The 19,237-nt window shown below is 40.1% G+C and overlaps 1 protein-coding gene across 6 annotated transcripts; it reads left to right on the top strand.

The window, feature by feature from the left end:
- The first annotated feature begins 688 nt into the window (after positions 1-688).
- On the top strand, positions 689-11,562 carry rnf212 (ring finger protein 212). Of its 6 annotated transcripts, none has more exons than XM_018730027.2 (13): positions 689-742; positions 2,487-2,605; positions 3,039-3,100; positions 3,274-3,348; positions 4,176-4,217; positions 4,538-4,596; positions 4,692-4,751; positions 5,123-5,181; positions 6,062-6,131; positions 9,403-9,466; positions 9,860-9,923; positions 10,825-10,900; positions 11,280-11,562. In XM_018730027.2, exons 2-13 carry the CDS (start codon positions 2,497-2,499, stop codon positions 11,473-11,475), a joined length of 936 nt encoding a protein of 311 aa, XP_018585543.1. In that variant the 5' UTR covers positions 689-742; positions 2,487-2,496; the 3' UTR covers positions 11,476-11,562. The 6 variants fall into 6 exon arrangements, with proteins under 6 accessions (XP_018585543.1, XP_018585552.1, XP_018585533.1 ...); XM_018730036.2 differs by having other exon boundaries at positions 4,161-4,217; positions 9,424-9,466; XM_018730017.2 differs by having other exon boundaries at positions 4,161-4,217; positions 9,406-9,466.
- The last annotated feature ends 7,675 nt before the right edge of the window (positions 11,563-19,237 follow it).

Below are 19,237 nucleotides of genomic sequence, written 5' to 3'. Positions count from 1 at the left end.
TTTGTTAAGGTAAGAGAGAAGCAATTCTTGCCAACTGATGACTCTTTGGATTCAGTGATGGCGCTTCAATTGCTCTGGGGAGATTCTTGGGGAGCAGTTGAGTACCAGAACTTAGAAATAGCTAATTAAACTCCTTCAGAATTGCATTATTGAGCCACCAGTAGAATAGATTCAAGATTCAAGAGTTTATTGTCATGTGTACAGTAAACAGTTTGTTACACCATGAATTCTTACTCTCTGTGAATCCTCTCAGCAGCCTATGATGACATAAATTGTAAGGGCATAAGGAAAGAAAAAAAACACAAGGAAAGAAAAACACAAGGTGTAAATCACAAATTTACAAAAATTTACAAAAACTGCTATTAGTGCAAATAAATCACAAATTTACAAAAATGACTAGTGCAAAAATCCAAGAAACGAAGTTATATATGTATATAAAGTGTGCAGTGCGCAATGTAAACATGGAAGTCGTACATGTGCAAGGTCCTGCAGAATGTTGTTATCAAACAAATTCTTAAACAATAATGACTTTTTATTCATTTAATGCATTTATTATCTGCAGCCTGTAGTCTTCAGCCTGTCCCGGAAGTAGAGGCACGTGATACCATACACTTTGGACTGGGTGCCAGCCAATCAGAGAGTAACTATAGAGTGACGTCACAGCTCCGCGAGGCTTCATACCTCTCAAAAGAAAGGGGGAGCAGAGCGTGTGCTGTTGGCAGAGCGGAGAGGGGAAGTACAGGTGTTTTACCATGTTAAACTTTTTGAGGTTCTTACGTTTGGAGTTTGGCGAAATGTAACTTATTCCGTCAGCTTTGGGATGCAGTATGATGAGTTTACCGGCTCTGACTGTTCGCTGTTTCGGCGAAAGTTGGTGGTAAACCGTTTTCTGACGGGAGCCGGAGCAGTAGTTCGGAGTTCCGGCGCAGAACTTAAGATTTTCTCTAAATTCACCTCGATATTAGCATTTATACGATATTTCCCTGCCCATTACATTATATATTTAACATGTATCAAACTCAGATACCTGTTATTAGTATTGTCACTAATATTTCCCCGCATTGTGATTGTGTGTAGTGTAACTTTAAACTCAGTCTATGTAATTTCTTTATTAATCAATCAATGCGATATGAATATAAATAATGACGTTAAAACACTGATAATTGTAGGATGTTTCTCGTTATGTTGATGGGGAACCAGTAAACCGCCATAAATCACGTTTGTAAAACTTCCTTCTGAGGCACAACTAGATTTGTTTTGTGATTCCCCCCCCCCCATAAAAATTCAGTTTTTCTTAATAGTTACAAAAAGTATGAGGCACTAACACCATGATGTTTTGAATAGTGTCCACATTATTGATCACAATTTATTTGTAGAAAATGTCTTTTCTCTGAGTGGGGGTGCGGTGGGTTTGACCGGGTCCTGCTCTCCGGTGGGTCTGGGGTTCGAGTCCCGCTTGGGGTGCCTTGCGATGGACTGGCGTCCCATCCTGGGTGTGTCCCCTCCCCCTCCAGCCTTATGCCCTGTGTTGCCAGGTTAGGCTCACCGTGACCCCGCTCGGGAGAAGCAGTTTCAGACTGTGTGTATGTGTGTGTGTCTCTTCTCTGATACTTTGTAACACGGTAGTGAACTTCACTTTTATTTCTGAACACGGCTGTAACTGGTATTGGGGACCAAAAGACACCTGCAGATAGGGTTCGATGAGAAGCAATTTCTCCAGCTCAGTTTTGTTTAAATGGTTATATTTCGTAATGAGTGAAACATGAAAATAATGCTTGGACTGAGCTCTTTCATTGCCTGTGTTTGTTTTTGTGCTAAGTCATTACCATTCCTCACACGTTTTTGCCCCACAGGTGTTTGAAAACTGTCACAGAAGAACTCCACATTTACCTCTTTAACCAGGTCCTCACAGTCCTTTAATCCTCTTTGTTTGAGCCAAACTTGTTCCTGTGAAGGAATTCCTTCAATTTTGGGAAAATTAACTGGAGTGTAGAGTGGATCGGGAGAGATGTTGCAGACTTAAAACTTTGAAAGACCGAATAAGAAGAGTTTGCAAGCACCAGACGTAAATGTTGCTGCAACGCGACAGCGTTAGGCCTCACTCAGCACAAGTGACCACAGAGGCAATTGCGAAGTGGCGTCACTATCTTTCCCCATCTGCCATACAGTTCGTTAATAAATATTTTTTTTTATTAGAATATCATTATTTAAGCAAAATTTATGGATGTGGAGGCATTACTTTTCACTGGACCCTTGTATTTACTGACATAATCACACCTTTGTGTCTGAAAATCAGTGAATTTGAATTTCAAAACCAGGTAAGTCACACCAGCCAACACTAGATAAAGCAGTAAAAGAAAATTTTAGGAGAGACATCCATGATAACCAGGCTGATTCTGAGTTCAAGGAGGTCTCCTTGTCAAAGGTTCAAGCACCGACCTGGCTGTAGTAAGCAGTTAGCATCTATGTGAATTGTGTTTATTCAGACAGTGAGAGATGTCCACCTGGATCTGCTGTAGCTCCTGCTTTCACCCACCAGCAGCCAACTTTGGCCTTGCCGTCACCAGCTGCGGCCACATTGTGTGCAGCGTCTGCTTTCAGAAAGGTACGTCAGCTCCTGTGCAGACGTGAAATGTTAAGCTGTCACTTCTGAGTTATTTTGGAAATGTGATGTACCTGTTTGATTTGAAACCTGTTGTGCATAGTCCTAATGCATAACGTCACGGCTGTCAACATATTAAATTTCCCTGTTAATCTTTTAGTTTAGCATTTGTCTTTCTTACACTTAAATCTGCATATTAGAGATTTTGCAGTGCGTACTAACTCTGCACTTGCATTGTACTGATACACTTTTACATAACTAAGATTGAGCATAATGAACTATTCTGGTGAAAGTGGTTTAGATATTTCACGAACAGATAAGGCTCACTAGTGGTGTCATATTTCACTTTTGAATTTGTCAGTGTCTGCTGGATGCTTTGAGAACTCTTCTTCTCTTTTCAGAAGTTTGAGTCATATTCTGTCATTGTTTATTTTAGGCAAACAAGGAGAGTGCCTCATTTGTAAATCAAAATGTCAGGTTAGAGCACTTTCAGAAAATGTAAGTGGTACCTATAAATCCTTACAAGTTAGGTTTTGGTTTTCCTTCTTTGAGTAATATGGGGTAAATTTGGTAACTTCCTAACCAAACAAAACTGATGTTTTTTTGCATGGACACCTTCGAAATGTGGTGAATTTTTTTTTTGAAACTGCAACTTTGTTATATTTTCACAGAGCAACTCAGAAGTGAAGGCCTTCTTCTCTGACATCAGTACTGTTACAACTAAATACTTCACAGAAATAAGCAAGGTAAATGTACTATAATGTCTGACCAGTTGGCAGTTTTACAATGTGGAATGGTTATTTCTGGTAAACTTGGGGTGCCGGATAGGGTAGCGGTTAGAACTGCTGCCTTTGGACTCTGTAGTTTTCCAAGTTTCACTATCAAGTAGCATGTGTCCTTTTAGACACCTTTTTATTTTCTGTTTATCTGACTTTTTCAGTTTATAAGTGCAGTAAATCCAGGGTGAAACATCTGACCCAGGAATCAAATGAGCTGCTAACTCAAATGGCTTAATAGTAACAGCAGATAAACATTTACTCATTTAAGTGATGCTTTGCTCCAAAGCAAATTACAATGTTAAGGTCACAATTATTACAATCATTTACCCAGCTGGGTAATTTTATTGGAGCACTTTAGGGTAAGTACCTTGCTCAAAGGTACTACAGCCAGAGGTGGGAATCAAACCTGCAACCTTTGGGTTCAAAGGCAATAGCTCTAACCACTATGTTACCAGCTGTCCCTATGTAATAAACACTCATACAGCTATATATAAAGGCGGAGGGTGCTGGGAGTGGTGCTACTCATCTCAGTTTGTGTTAACTGAACCACATTGTTATCCAGGACATGTTACTACCTTCTTTGCCTTTGGAACTTTTTTTGTGTTCATTTTTGTTTCATCATGGGCCCAAAGTAAAACACTGTAAAGTGGGGAAAAAATTAAAAAGACAAGAAACAGAAGAAAGAAAAATGGATTTGTTGAGTTGCGTTAAGATATTAAAAGTATGTTATATATTTTTATAAGATAAAGAGGTACAGGTATTGTTGTGCTTGATTGTAGGTGTTGCTCTTCCAGGCAAGACACAGAAAGAGGCTGTTGGCATATTACCAGAAGAAAGTAAGTACTAATGTCTGCTTTTATTACATTTGTTGTCAGTTTTTAGGACTGTTTGTAACTCCTTAACCTTTAAGTTATATGACAGAAGCTAAGTATATTCTTTAATATTTAGAAAATCCAGAAACATTTCTTCATTGTGTTTATTTGTTTAGTTCTTGGTTTGTGAAAAGTGTGTTCTTTCTTAATTTTGGTACATAACATCTGTCACAGCTGCTGACATTGATCTAGCATTTTCTTTGGAAACTCATGGAGCCTCAGGGTTGCTGTGTACACACTACAAATGTGTTTGATGTGTGTGTGTTTTTTCTGCCTTGTTTTAGAATGAGAAACTGGAGGAGCTTTTATATAAGATCAAGCAAGAAATGCATGACATGAACAAGTAAGGATATTTACAGCTTCTTAAACACGTTAACTGATTTAAATGTATGTCAGTAATCCGTACATGATTTAATGGTGTAAATTGCTCCTGTTCAGGAAAGTAGCAGAGCAGAAGGCGTACATTGAAAAGTTAGAAAATGCACTTAAACATCAAAGGTAATGGATTTCTGTGTGTTTTTTGTGTCTCTGTGGTTGAGCTTTAACTGTGATTTGATGTTGTTATTCAGTTACTGTTACTGTTATTTCATGTTATTGCATAAGTATGTTTTGTGGATCATTGCCATAAACTGAATGGCATTTTAATGGGAGAGGGTTTAAAACAAATTTAAAGGTTGCTACTGAGCCTGTAGTATTTTGTGATCCTTGGTGTCCTTTCAGTTTTTCTTCAGTTATTAAGTTAACGAAACTGTTAATGTGATTCTGCTTAGTTTTAATGTATTACCTAAATTTAATAAAATCCTTTTGCTAGTAAGCAATGTCAGTGTTTTTTTTTTTGTGTGAATGAGCTGTTCTTTTTTTGTCCTCAGTACACGAATAACCCCAAAGCCTCATGTTCCTGCTGCCTTCTTAGGCCCCTTAGTGACACGTAAGTGTACATCCTCTTTTTTTAAAGAATACGTTGTATGTTTTTTTCAATGGAGAGAGTGTTCAGATAACGGGGCAATGAGTACTTTCCTGTTACATGCGCTCAAAAGCCCCATGCTGCAGATGTCTTATTTTCTCTTTTGGTCATACAGTTGTCCTCAGAGAAGGACATGTACAGAATTTGTGCTGCAGGGAATATTTTCTGTGGTGTAGGTTTATTAATTTGTTCAATATTTCCTGTCTCATCTTTCCATCTTAAATTTACAGCATGACTGGTACTGAGAAAACTAGTTTGTCTGGAGTTTTGTTCAGCCCAAACACAATGCAAAACAAAGAAGTGATTAAAATCTTTATTTTAAATATATGAAGACCTTACACCCAGTAAAACATCTGTAGTGAATTTAATATGGAATATGACCTCTCCTAGAGACGATTAGCATAATAATTACCAAGATTACAGTATTGTCATGTGAGAGACAGTATAATGTCTTTAAATGCAAAAGTTTAAAAAAGGGATTTGTTTTTCTGGATGAATACGTACACATGCTTTCCATCTGCTTTGTATATAACCTGAAATGAAAGCAGAATTGAACTAAAGTTCTGAGAGCTTCGCTGTTGTAGGTGTGTTTTCTGCATCGTAGTTGATGACTATCGATACTGAATGATCTGGGTGGCGTGTCCATTATAAACTTGTATGAAGTGCATTGAAATCTCACTGTTATTTGTGACTGAAAAGAGTTCCTCAGTGTGGACAGATATCAGCGGTAAGTGGCGTACTGGTTAGGACTGCCACCTTGTCCTTAGTGTCGGCTAAAGGAATAAATACGTAATGTTAAGGCAAAGTATCTGTTCTGTCAGGATCGTTGTGTCCTCCTTTGCAGGTTCTGCTGTGCAAAAGATCCCTTACACATCCCCACTGTCCCTTTCACGACACCCGTCTTCACAGTGCCTGTGAGTTAACAAGCTGCTTCATTCATTGATGGCCCCATGAACCACAAACCAGTAGGGTTACAGATTTATCTGTATTCTGTTCTTCAAAATGAAACTGTGGATCAGCTGATCCATCAAAAATGGTTGTTTTCCAGCTACAGAAGATGGTACTACAGCTAGAGGTGGGAAGCAAACCTGCAACCTTTGGGTCCAAAGGCATTAGCTCTAACTATTATGCTACCAGCTGTCCCCTGCATGTACTCATAGTTAGGCAGATTTTGATAGCAACCACACTACTGTGAGAGGCGGGGTTTGGGGGGGGGTTACTCCTGAAGTCTCTCTTCACCCTGAGGGCTTCACAGACTTCAGATGTTTGTCTGTTTTAACATACTGTGTGGTCTCTCTGAACAGCAGCACTGGCAGCTTTACTAGGTGCTGCTGGGCCTGACTTCCTAGGCTATGGTTTAGGACTGTCACATAATTATGTGTCAACCTGCTGAAATAACTTGATAAGTAACTTATATTTTACATTGAGATCAGTGTTCATTTGATTCAGATCTGTTTTATTGCGGTAAATTTTTTTGTGCAAAATGGTTCAGTCCTTCCTAAAGACAAAAGGGAAGTGATTTAAAGTGTTCGTTTGCTCTTCTGCAGGAGGGTGGTCTACATGCAAACTGGTGGTGTGCGTGTTCATCACTGGAGTACACTTGTAAATATTGTTTATAGTATCTGTTCCCTGTTTCTCATTTATTTAAGCACTGTAGTAAACAGACGTGTCAAGATGCAGACCTCACCAAGATGCAAGTGCTGTGGACGTGCGTTTGAATCCAGCTCTGTTTTTGCTGGCTTTGCATGTTCTCTCCATGTTTGCGTGGGTTTCCTCCTGCTGTCTTTGTGTGAGGGGTGTGTGACAGGACATTGAGCCCTGCTTGAGTTTGCAGTAAAGTCATTATCGGTGCTGGAGCCGCTTGCCTGTGCTTTCAGATGCAGCTCCACAGGGTGTCCGCAGGCACCTTCCCTCCAGAGTTTGTTGGTCCGAGTTGGATTTTGCCCGTATTTCTGTTCGGACAAGCGCTACTTTGCTGTGATGAAGCTCCACCTGAATCTATGGGGAGGTCCTTAAAATATGTCTTTCAGGATGCCCAAATTTAAAAAATTCCGTTTTTCCAGTTGTCAGTTTTATCGTGCTTTTGCTGGAGTCTTTGTACCTGAACCTCTGAAAGTTTAGTGTTTACCTTCAATGGGGGAAAATATACATTTGCCTCAATAAAATACCCTCAGAATGTTTTTTTTTTTTTTTAAAAGGGTTTCAAGACGAATGCCTGCTCATGGTGTTTTTCCTCTGCATTGAGTGATTTCCTGCCTCTTTCACTGTTTGTGTTTAAGTTCTTGATGTTTTAAATGGTTCTTAAACAGGATGATTTGAGTTCTGTTCAGTTTATATTGAGACATTTACTAGAAATAATTTGTACAAACCTATAGTTCTTAATAGATCTTTATAGTAATTAATATCAGTGTTCAGTTTTTGTTTTTTTTCTAGGTGTATGGATACACGCTATAGTTGTATAGTGTATGTAGTTGTTGTGGCATCCTTGTCTCTGTATGGAGAAACATGCATTAATTTTAAAATGAAACACACTTTTGGAGTAATATACATTTGTTCTTAATTTATTTTATTTTTTTTTTTTTTGTTCTGCAAGGTTATTTAGTTACAGTCCCGGAGGACTAAGTCCATAGGTTTTTTGTTTCTTCCAACCACTTTATTGAACTTCTCAAATGAACCAACTTGACTCCCTTTTAGGGTTCTTAAGGTGTAATGAGAGCTGGAAAACATGCTTGGTGCAGCCTCCCAGGGCTTATAGTTGATGCACTTGATTTTTATGTCCTGTACCGCCGCATAAGGAAAACATAGAGCTAAGTAGTTTATTTCTTCATTAAAGGTGCTAGCTTGGAATTGACTTTGTTTATATTTTGGTCCTGAGTATGTGGAATAAATATAAACCCAATATGGATATTAGTAATTTTGAAGCTGAAAAAGTGAAATCTGGTTTTACTTCACTTCAGAATTTGGATGAATTCTGTTGCCATAACGTAATAAAAAGCATACAGTCCATCCACCTGACTGAGAAACTCTGCGGATGTGTCGGTACAATGCCTGGGGATGTGTGAAAGGCCTTCATGTCTAACAATATGTCGTGGAAAGAGAAGGATGCAGACCCAAAGGATGCCTCAGCCTGTCGAGCATTATTCAGCTGATATTTTTGTTCAGAAAAACCTGCTTGCAAACAGAGTTGCGTAAAACCTGACACTGTCCTTTATGTCCATAAAATTGTGTAAGATGAATAATGAGCTGTGCTGCATTCAGGTGTGTATTGGAGTCTGGCTCCGGATGCCGATTTTGCATGTTCTCTGTGTATTTGCACTTTAAAGACACACAGTAAAAGGCATCTGGAAACCACCTCCCTGTCCTCACTGTAAAAACTGGTCGCTATGAGTGAAATTCTTCAGTGGTACTCGAGCTTCTCACTCCTACACTTAAATTATACAATTGTTTGTTTTAGAAAATGCAAACAGGTTTACACTCATGTTGTCCTTCACTTTGATAGCAAACTACAAACCATGATAAATACACAAATGAGGATATTGGGAAACTGTTTACATGCAATATGCCACCCACACACATTTTCTAAAACTGCTTGTCCCATACGGGGTCGCAGGGAGCCGAAGCTTAACTCGGCAACGCAGGGCAGAAAGCTGGAGGGGGAGGGGACACACCCAGGACAGGATGCCAGTCCATCACAAGGCACCCGAAGCAGGACTTGAACCCCAGACCCACCGCACCCCCCCTTATGCAATATACCTCATTCATTTAAACCAGATAAAGAGGAAGGCGCTTTCTAACACGTATCTCCCAAAATTCTTCTCTGGGCTTTTTTTAAATAAAATACAGCTTTCTAGGTTTAATTACATTTACATTTATTAATTTAGCAGACGGTTTTCTCCAAAGTGACGTACATCTCAGAGAGGTGCCATTGTTGAGGAGCCATTTAATTTCAAATGTGATGTTTTGCTAAGAACTGAAATGTACCAGTGTTTGAAAATGATTATTATTATTATTTTAGCTTTAGCTCCGTAACTTTTTCAGGCTAGTCAGGAATGTCTTCCTGTCACATCTACAGTGACACTTGTTGTTCTCCATATACAAGTAAAACAAATTTTACTAGCATTCAGTATTTTTGTGATGCACTGTGATGATGGAATAATCTGGAAGTTGAGATGGCTTTGTATTCAGCAGCGGTGCACCCTTCTCTAGGACTCAGCCAATGGATATGAACGCAGAGGACCAATTTAGGAAGGTAGTCTCTTTCCTGAGTCATATTTAAAGTTCAAATTAAGCAAATGTGACACGTGTAATGGTGCTATTGCCCTACATATCTTGACTTGGTCAGAAACAATGTTTATTAAGTTAACAATAAAATTTAAAAACACATTAAACATCATTGTCATGTCCTGAACTTCTGGAGCTCTAAGAGTGCAGTATATTGATCTGTTAAAAAGGACCTTGTTAAATCCGCTTACTTTTTTACATTTATTGACTTAGCTGAAGTTTTTCTCCAGAACAACTTACCATGTTTTTTCTACCGTTTCCTTCACTTGTTCTTCCTGTCTGGATAGTTGGTTTTTTTGTCTAGTGCAATACATGTTATTTTCTTATGCTTTACTTTCAATGTCTTTTCTTTTTCTGGCAGCCAGAGATCTCAAGAAGTGTTTCCAGGTTGTCCCTGATGAGCCCCCCTCAGGAGGGAACCATGGGTAAGTTAGTTATCCATGGAGAATTAAGAAATAAAACATTTGTTTTTAGCTTCAACACATAAAGACATTAAGTATTTATTCACTGATTTATTTTGTGAAAAACCTTTGTCATTTTCCTTGAATTTCTGTTGTCATTGTAGTGTTGGACAGCCTTGGGATTTTTTAAAATTAGTTAATAATCTTTAAAGCACCTCATCTTTCACTGGACTGCGGGGCCACTGCAGAGGGTGTGTTATGGACTGAGATTCACTGTAATGACACTGCACTCCGTAGGGGGTCTTGCTGCCAAGGCTGGTGTCCTTAAGCCCAAATAACATAGCTAGTTTCTCCTTCAGTTGTATCGTGTTTTCCGGTGTTATACATGTATGTTTTGGTTTTTTTTAGGCTACATACTGTGTAATTTAAGCAAAAATTCAGTTTGATGAAGAAAAACTATTTAACGAGGCCAAAACGAGAGATGGTTAAAGTGTGGTCTGACTTGGTGGGTAATCTACATTTTAATGAGAAGCCAAGGAATGCTTTGTTGTAAAAATTCATGTTTTAAATTTAGTGAATATGGTTTTGATATTGAAAATGCACTCCCTCTTCCATTCTTTTGGTGTATTATATCATTTAGGCACTGCCTTGTTCAAAAGGGAATTAACATTTGAAATTTGTACATATCTGAAACACTCACAGCCTTCCTCAGATTTATAAAAAACATGACGAAGTTCTGCTCCTTTATTACAAAATATAGTTAAAAAACAGCAAAGACCGGTATTTTAAGGAATTTCGGTATAGAACAGTTAAACCCCTTTAGCTGAAAAGTTTATCTTAGTTAAAGTAATTGAACAAAGAATATAATGGGTAAACAGTGTAAATGTTGGGCTTGTGTGCCTCCTGATTCATTTTTTGTGCGTAGGTGCTGTGCTCTCTCGGTCTTCCAGTCAGAGTTCCCTGACCGCTGGAACCTTCTCCGCTTGCTCTTCTACTGCCAGGTTACTTAAACCCTCTTACATGCAGGTGCCATCTAGTGGCAGGGCATTAGTGGCAGTTCACCCCATTCAATTTTTTTGAAATGATATGAGTACGCAGCAATGTCTGCCCTTCAAAAAAAGAGAACTCTAAAAAGAGATAACTAAACTGCACAATCTTTTGTTGTTAAACCAGCAAAAGTATGATGATGTGGTAATTTTTTTTGAGGAGCAAAAACAAAAATGAAGCTATAAGCCTGCACTGTAATATTCTCTGTTATGGTGAACACAGTGAATGTGCCCTGACTCCAAATGGTTATTTTGCCAGGCTGTGTTAAGTTAATAGTTGTTATATCTCTTAAGACTTTTAAGAAATTGAATCTTTTCTTTAATGTTCCCTCAGCAGAGAGAAGTTCTTTAGTTTTTCAAACTACAGACAGAGTCCCACATTGGCTCCTTCACCGGTCCCATCCTTTCAGAGAGGGGCCACGTGGGAGACCCCTGCTTTCAAGCCTTCAGTGTCCTTTGCTTGTCCCACTGTCTCGTCTCTACGGCCGTGTCCTTTGAACCTTGCTCGGCTCCCGCCCAAGCAAGAATAGGTTCGTAAACCGCATTGTTCACTGAGATGGGAATCGCAGTGATGTCCTGCTGCATGTGTGGTTACAGCAGGAGATGCAACAATGTCAGGAGGTGAGCGGATGCGTGGTTATTAGTGGTGTAGCTCACCACCTAAAAAACAAAGATATTACAAAATATTTCCTTGTAATTCATCTGTTTAAAAAGTGATGCAGATGATACGTTAATTTTAGAAATAAAGTTCCAAAAAAATGGAAAACAAGAAAGCTGTTTGTCCAACATGCTCTTTGACTCTCTTGTAGATTTGAAGTGTGTTGTAGTCAGATCATCAGAAGTTAATTGTAAAGCATTTGTAGTTTTTACTGAGATTTTTGAACAGCTGGTCCCATCTTGAGTGGAACTGCACCCTCAGATCTGTCATCTGTGTCCCTCATGCAGGGACCTCTCTGCCCAGGGACCACCAGGTGGGGCTCTTGTCTTTTTTACGAACCTGCTTCTCATTTTATACGACAGGTCAGAGCAATCCTTGCTTACAAGTGAATACAAATATAAATTAAATTAGCTTCACGTGTTCTTAAAGAGGTCTGACATTGTTTATGCAAACCATGGAATCACTTTTCTACCCTTTAATAGAATGTTGCACCCAAACAGTGAAGAAGATATGCAAGCTCAAACATTAATGCAAAACTATAATCCTGTGGCTTGTGGAGACTAATTTAATTTGGAGATTTATCATAATTTCTAATATATATGGCCAAGGTCTGTATTATAACCACAAACAACCTATTCTACGGGTTTAACAAAGAACCAAAGGGCCAGTTAACATGGTTGTTTCCTGTTTTGGCTTTACAGTTTTGCCTTTTTTAAGTATTTTTTCAAAATCCAAGGGTCATATTTCTCCTGCTTGAACAAGGAGAATATCCTGCTAAAAGGTATCGTAGAGATTTGAATGAACCATGTACTGCTTCCTGTGTTGTGTTTATTTAGCAAACAGCCATTTTTGGGCATACTTGTGTTTTTTATACAGATAAATTTTTAACATCTTGCAGAGAAGAATTAAAAAGTAAAAGCACTGGCTGGTATGCAGTGGTGCTCACAGATTTGGGTAGAACTAATAAAAATGAACACCTGAGTTAAATCTTGGAGAGGATCTTGTTTTCAGGAAGTTCTTTGTCCATCTCTGGGAGCGGTTGCAGCTGAAAGCTCTGTTTGCCGTCAGGTCTGAGCGAGTTTAAGGGGGGCCTCCAGACCCAAACTGCACTTATTTCCTCCCTGTTATTTACTTGTGTGAAGTCAAGTGTAACGTCTCGCTGGAGAGGCGCGCTCTGGCCTGTGTCACGCACTGGAACGGATACGGTGAACATGACCCGCTGGCTAGTCCCGGCTCCCTGCGCCAGCCAGGAGTGTGTCGGAGAGCCACGCCAGCTGAGTCTGATCAAAATAACATGTAAAAGCCAAAGCGGCGCTGCGCAAGCACTTTCACAACACGGCAACAGCAGTGCTAACAGTGAGCGCCGCTGGGCCAAGCTACACACACCATAAATCACTGACCTGTGTGTGCTGGAGTAGAGTGTTCTGCAGGCTTGGTGAGGGTGATGCTGTTCTCGCAGGGTGCCAGATGGTGGCGCTGCATAGACCCGATGGAGGCCCGAGGGGACAGCACTGGAGATTCTCATCCAGATATTTGTTTGTGGATTTTTAGCAGGCAGGGCTGTTGGTTTTGCTACACATCACTTGCAGTTTCAAAAAACGGAACTATTCTGTAAAGTAACGTTCAGCAGAAATAATAGTGTTGAAAATGAAAAATAAATTTGACTCCAGAAATATGCAGTGTTTGTGCCATTAGTCACTCATTAAAGATTAGCAATATTTTTTTTTGTCAGCTTATTAGTCATACAGTTTTTGTCATTTTTTTGTTCCAGAGACAGGAAATTGATCTGTGTTTTGAATTTTTCTTGCGTTAATACAATTTGATCACTTTGGTTAAACGTTTTTGAAATAGTGAAATGTTCTTTTGGAAGAATCTACATCTTCCGAAAAAGCAACAGTCACAGGCCGGGCCTCAGAGAGCTGTTCTGTGTCCTCGTACATCATTAATTTATTGTAATAGTGGGGAGCAACATATTTTAGAACAAGAACGAAATGAGAAAATGCAATATGTACAAAACTGTCGAGGAAACATCCCCTCAACAGGTGCTGAATCCTCTGAAATCAGGAGATTTAGATTTATGGTGAGCACATTTTCAAATTTCATTAGTGTTTTTGTAAAATATGCATTTTATTGAATTTAGAAAGGAAAACATGCCTTGCAAATATGTTATTCTTTGATTAAAAAACAAACTTCCATTTTATTTTATTTTTTTCCCCTCTACAGCATCTTTATACGGGGTGGTCAGAAGACAAGTAATATGGACCTTAATTTAAACAGACTAAATGGCTCCATCCTAATATGGTCTTGAACTGAACTTGTACAGTACATGCTGTGGGACACCCCCCAAACAGCACTTCTAGCACCATGAAAAATGTGTTTTGGACCCAAAATTAAATATGCCTTACTGCATATTTTAGTGCTGTCATGACATTTTGCACATCCCCTATTAATGAGTACCATATGTTAAGTTGGCAACATTGGCGGACGCTACATTCTACCACATTTGACAGTTTTATTTCTTTTTTTTAGTAAGTGGACTAAGAGGTGTCATCACATCACATAGCAAGTCAGCTGTATCTGTTTGGAAAATATGTCTATTAAAACTGGACGGAAATCCATTTTCAGCTGCGCCGCAACTCTGAGCCACAGGATCCGGCTCATCCAGCTGAATTCGTCCCTCGAAGGCACTGCGCGCTCATACCCTGTCCAAAGCAAACGAATCACAAAGGCAGCGCTGTTAGGGGTGTGGCTCGGCTACAAGTGCTCTTCTGTCAAGAAGGTTGTCTAACATGCCCCACATGACTATTAGTACAACCTGTAGCAGCTCCTACTCATGCCCCCGGGGGCAGGAAATCTGTTTTACGAGGGCTTATTCTGGCTGTCACAACCGTTCTAAGGGTTACCGACAGCTAATGTAGGAGGTCTGCGTCACCAAAACAAGTTATTCATTCATTTGTGACGCTTTTCTCCAATGCGACTTAGTGCTAAGCTATTTACAATTATTTACACATTTATACAGCTGGTTAATTTTACTGGAGCAATTCAGAGTAAGTACCTTGCTCAAGGGTACTACAGCTGCAGGTTGGATTCAAACCCGCGGCCTTTGGATCCAAAGGCAGCCTCATTTTTTAAATTTTATTTTTTTGTAATTTTATTTTTAATCTTATTGGGTTCATGCACAGCACAGGGTCAAAACAGCATACAGATAGACACTACACTAAGAAAAAGGAAATATTTTTGCAAAAGGCAGCAGCTCTAACCACTGTGCTACCAGCTGTCTCTGACACAGCACATCAGCTTTACGCTCAGCACTGGACTCATCAAGAACAATGTGGTGAATCTGGAACAGCTGGTGAAAGAAGACAAGTGATGTCCACCTTATGTAAGAAAAAACACAGGTGCCTGAAAACAACTAATTCACATATTTATGTGGCGCTTTTCTCCAAAGCAGCTTACAATAATTTATCTATTTAGCAGGGCAATTTTTACTGTATTAATTCAGAAGAAATACCTTGCTCAAGGGAACTACAGCAGAAGGCGGAATTCGAATCTGGGTCAAACCTTTGAATCAAAGGCAGCAGCTCTCACCGCTGCATTTATATATGTAGATCTAGCCTGGAATTATACGCGGCTCATGTTTCTTTTGTTTTCAGCCTTCTGAGGAAAGAGCCTTATTTTATGTGGCTGCAGTAATACTGTATTTGGTGTCCATGTCTCACCCAGAAGTACTGTATATACATGTTTTCCATAACTGTTTTGTTTTCTGCCACTGGATTGTGAAGGACTCTTTCTTATTCTGTGCGCAGAGACGGACTTTACGGCAGCGCTGCTGACAATTGTGATCAGCCTCAAGTTGCAGGACTTTGTGTTGGACGTGTTACCACCATCTGACCGCGACCACACGTCTCCCTGCCTTGGCTTAGGAAGGCACACGCTACAGCAGATGCCAGTTTTATGAAGAGGTCTGACGGGCCAGCCAGCGGCATGTTTCACGGGCTGCGCCACATGCCTCCCCGACTGCCGGCAGTACAGAATGTCCAGCGTCGTAATGGTGTCTGCGGAAAGGGGCGTGCCGCCTGGACCTCATTAGTCCTCATGTGGAGAGACAGGCAGCCGGATTTGTTTAGGCTAACCGTGGTCGGCTCGCGCTGCTGGGCAAATCCGAGCGGATTTAACAATGTGAACCTCAGACAGCTAATGTGGCTTTAAAGTGAAATTATCCTGAGCCCAAACCTGCCAAGATGTGCAGAAACAATAAGGTCTTTCTGGAGAGCTGGCGCAGAAGCTTGCTTTATTGCTGCAGCGCATACCCAAATGCGGTAGGTATAATGTAACGTTACCATAGAGTGGCGACTCTCCCTTAGGCCCATATGAGTGAACAGTTCCATATGGTGACCGCTGTTTGGGTTCATTACTGCTGCCCTGCATCCTTCACTTATTCTCAACCCTCAAGCAAGGGAAGCCTGAACAATGGATTATTTGTGTTGCGCAACCTTGCCGAGTACATTATGTGGCTCATTATGAGACATGCGAACAAGGAACTGGGCCAGTAGGTTGACCCAAGAAGAAATGATCATACGTTGATGAAGAATCTTCTTAGAGTAGCAAGAGCGAGGCCGTTGGGTTACCTAAGCACAGGTCTATGCCAGGCTCAAATGATGCACACCTTCACATGCATTTTGGAGCATCGTGTCCTAGAGTGAAGTCCTGCTGCAGGCGAATTCTAGAATACCAGACACAGGTGGGGGGGTAGCAGTGAGTTACAGTGCATTCAGAAGGTATTCAGACCCCTTCACTTTTTTCTTTTTTTTTTAATCCTGCAGCCTTAGCCTAGAAGCAGTCCAGTCTTCAACAGGATGACAGAAAATCCCCAAATCCAGGCGTGCAAAGCTTGTCACATCATACCCAAGAAAACTCAAGGCTGTAATCGCTGCCAAAGGTGCTTCAACTAAGTACAAAGTAAAGGGTCTGAATACTTTTCAATTCAATTTATTTTTATAGCACGCTCTTCTCACTCAGTGACACAGAGCGCTTTAACACAGGCATAAGGCAAGGAAAACAAACACATCAGATAAAGAAGACAGTTGATTACTGACTATCATAACATAATGCGTTTATAGAGCTACGGTATGAGTATGTCTACTGGCCACAGCGGAAAGGAACAAAACTTAGAACCGAAAATCGAGGGAGAAAAAACCTCTGGCGGTCAAAGAGCCGGTGGTTGTCCCCCCACCCCTCCTGGGGATTCTAGATTAAGCAACAATTCTAAGCCAGTTTACAAGTAATAATGATATTGCTGCTATGTGGTATCTTGAGTCCACAGCTCAGCAAGGTATGTCTCGTCCATTGTGGCATGGGGTGCGTCTGTGACCGCCGACCGGCCTCCTCGGCTCTTATTATAGGGAGACAATCCTCAACAAGAAGAAATAGTTAGTAATTTGTAACTTAAACAAGTCAATTTAATATGCATTGGTATAAAGGTGGGAAAAACAGACACAGCCAAGTGGAATTACATTTCGAGGTGAAATTCCTGAGTAAACATGTAAGTCTTTAGTCTGGATTTAAAGACGGAGACAGATGGGTCATTTCTGACAGTAACTGGCAAAGCATTTCACAGTTTAGGTGCTCTATAGCTAAAGGCATGACCTCCTACTGAGGTCTTATTGATCACAGGTACTTTAAGGTAATCTGCATCTAATGAACGAAGATATCGTCCTGGGATATAAGAATCAATAATGTCACAAAAGTAAGCCAGAGCAATGCCATGTACTGCCTTATAGGTCAAAAGAAAGATTTTATAGTCAACTCTAAATCCAATGTAATGATTCAGGTACCGGTGTTATATTGTCAAACTTCCTATTTCTCGTGAAAATTCTCGCAGCAGCATTTTGTACCAACTGTAGCCTGGATACAGTCTGGTATGGACAACCTGACAATAAAGCATGACAATAGTCCAGCCTGCTTGAAACAAAAGCAAGAACCAGTTTCTCAGCATCCCGCCTACATAGGAATTGCCGTAATTTAGCTGTTTCTTAACTGAAGGAAGCACGACTTGGTCAAAGCACTTACATGAGATACAAATGACAGCTTCCAATCCAACAGGACAGCCAAACCCTCGACACAATCCGTACGCTTGAAGCTAATACCATTGGTTGTAAAGATTGGCGTGATTATGTCGAGAGCTTTGTCATCACCACCCACCACAAGTACATCTGTTTTACTGGCATTTAGAGAGAAACTTTTATTCATCCATAATTTTATACTGGTAAAACAATTAGCTAAAGACATCACATGTGATGGATCATCAGGCTTAAAAGATACATATAGCTGTGTGTCATCGGCATACGAAAGGAAATTCACATTGCGTTTGCGAATAATGTCACCCAATGGTAACATATAGAGTGAGAACAGTAATGGCCCCAACACGGAGCCATGAGGAACACCGTACTGAACCGTAGTTGAGGTGGAGGGGGTACAGTTATTAGATTTCAGTATAAATTGTTCACGGTTAGCTACATCGAGTCAAACCACTTTAGAATGGTACCCCTTAGCCCAACCAGGTTTTCAAGTCTACTCAGTAGGATACTGAGGTCTACAGTATCAACATAACTTATGTCAATGTGATATTTCTTTTTTTTTTTTTTAAAAGAAATTTGCAAAAATTTCTAAAATCCTTCTTTCACTTTGTTATTATGGGATGCTGAGTGTGGATTGATGAGGGAAAAAATGAGTTTAAACAATTTTAGCATAAGGCTGCAACATGAAAATAGTGAAGGGGTCTGAACACTTTCTGAATGCACTACATTTACATTTACTTGTACTTACATAGATTTCTAGCAAAGTTGTACTTTACAGAGTAATCTTTGGCATCAGTACTTTCAAAAAAAAGTGAAACTCCAAACCATTAGTAACACCTTCTTGCTGTCAGCTGACTCCTTCTGTGGACTTTATTGGCCAGGGTGGTCTGTCACTCAATTTTCTCCTAAACCGATCAAGTCACTTTTACATGCTGTCTCACACCTGTGGACATGGATCGATTATTGTCCGCTGTGAATTTCACTGGTTTGCATTATTTATTCCTGCCCAATCACAGTTGATCGCTGAGTTTTTTCCAGCTTTCATTGACAACCTGCATCATTCAGGTGCAGAAGTTAATGTATAAGTGAGGAAGAAACATCTTTAAATAAGTTGACATTTATGTTTTTTTCCAAATTGTGAGAGGTGCCTTTTATAAGAATTTCTCTATATTGCTGTTGTACTCATTGTTGAGTCACTCCCATTTTATTAATTTAAGTTTATGGTGGACGCCAACAGACATGGCATTTTGCATGTAAATATGGCGTTTTTGAAAAGAAATGTAGAAACTTTGACAGGATAAGACACTGGAACTGATGTAAGTGCAGTCGATGCATTATCCTTCAGTCGTGTTTGGTTAGCCTATAACTGCCAGCTGAGAGTCGGCCGCTCGCAGAGCCAAAGTTTTACCGTGGACTGGATTCCTGTAGGTCAAAGTCGCCCCGGAGAGGCTGTGATCTTTCAGTCTCGGGAATTTTTCGAACCGGCTCTGAGATTTACCTCTGCAATTTGTACAGCATTCAGTGCAAACGGACCCTTAATTGACCGTCTGAAAGGCA

Source organism: Scleropages formosus, chromosome 1 (assembly GCF_900964775.1).
Source record: "Scleropages formosus chromosome 1, fSclFor1.1, whole genome shotgun sequence".
Taxonomy (NCBI): Eukaryota; Metazoa; Chordata; class Actinopteri; order Osteoglossiformes; family Osteoglossidae; genus Scleropages; species Scleropages formosus.
The sequence above is the reverse complement of the archived record's forward strand: the minus strand, read 5'-3'. Positions and strand labels throughout refer to the sequence as shown.

Bases quoted from the DNA above. Each gene is read 5' to 3' on its own strand.
- rnf212 (XM_018729991.2), top strand. From the start codon at position 2,497: ATGTCCACCTGGATCTGCTGTAGCTCCTGCTTTCACCCACCAGCAGCC. The intron at 4,752-5,122 runs GTAATGGATTTC...TTTTGTCCTCAG, and splicing joins AATGCACTTAAACATCAAAG to TACACGAATAACCCCAAAGC. The intron at 6,132-9,402 runs GTGAGTTAACAA...CTTTGTATTCAG, and splicing joins CACCCGTCTTCACAGTGCCT to CAGCGGTGCACCCTTCTCTA.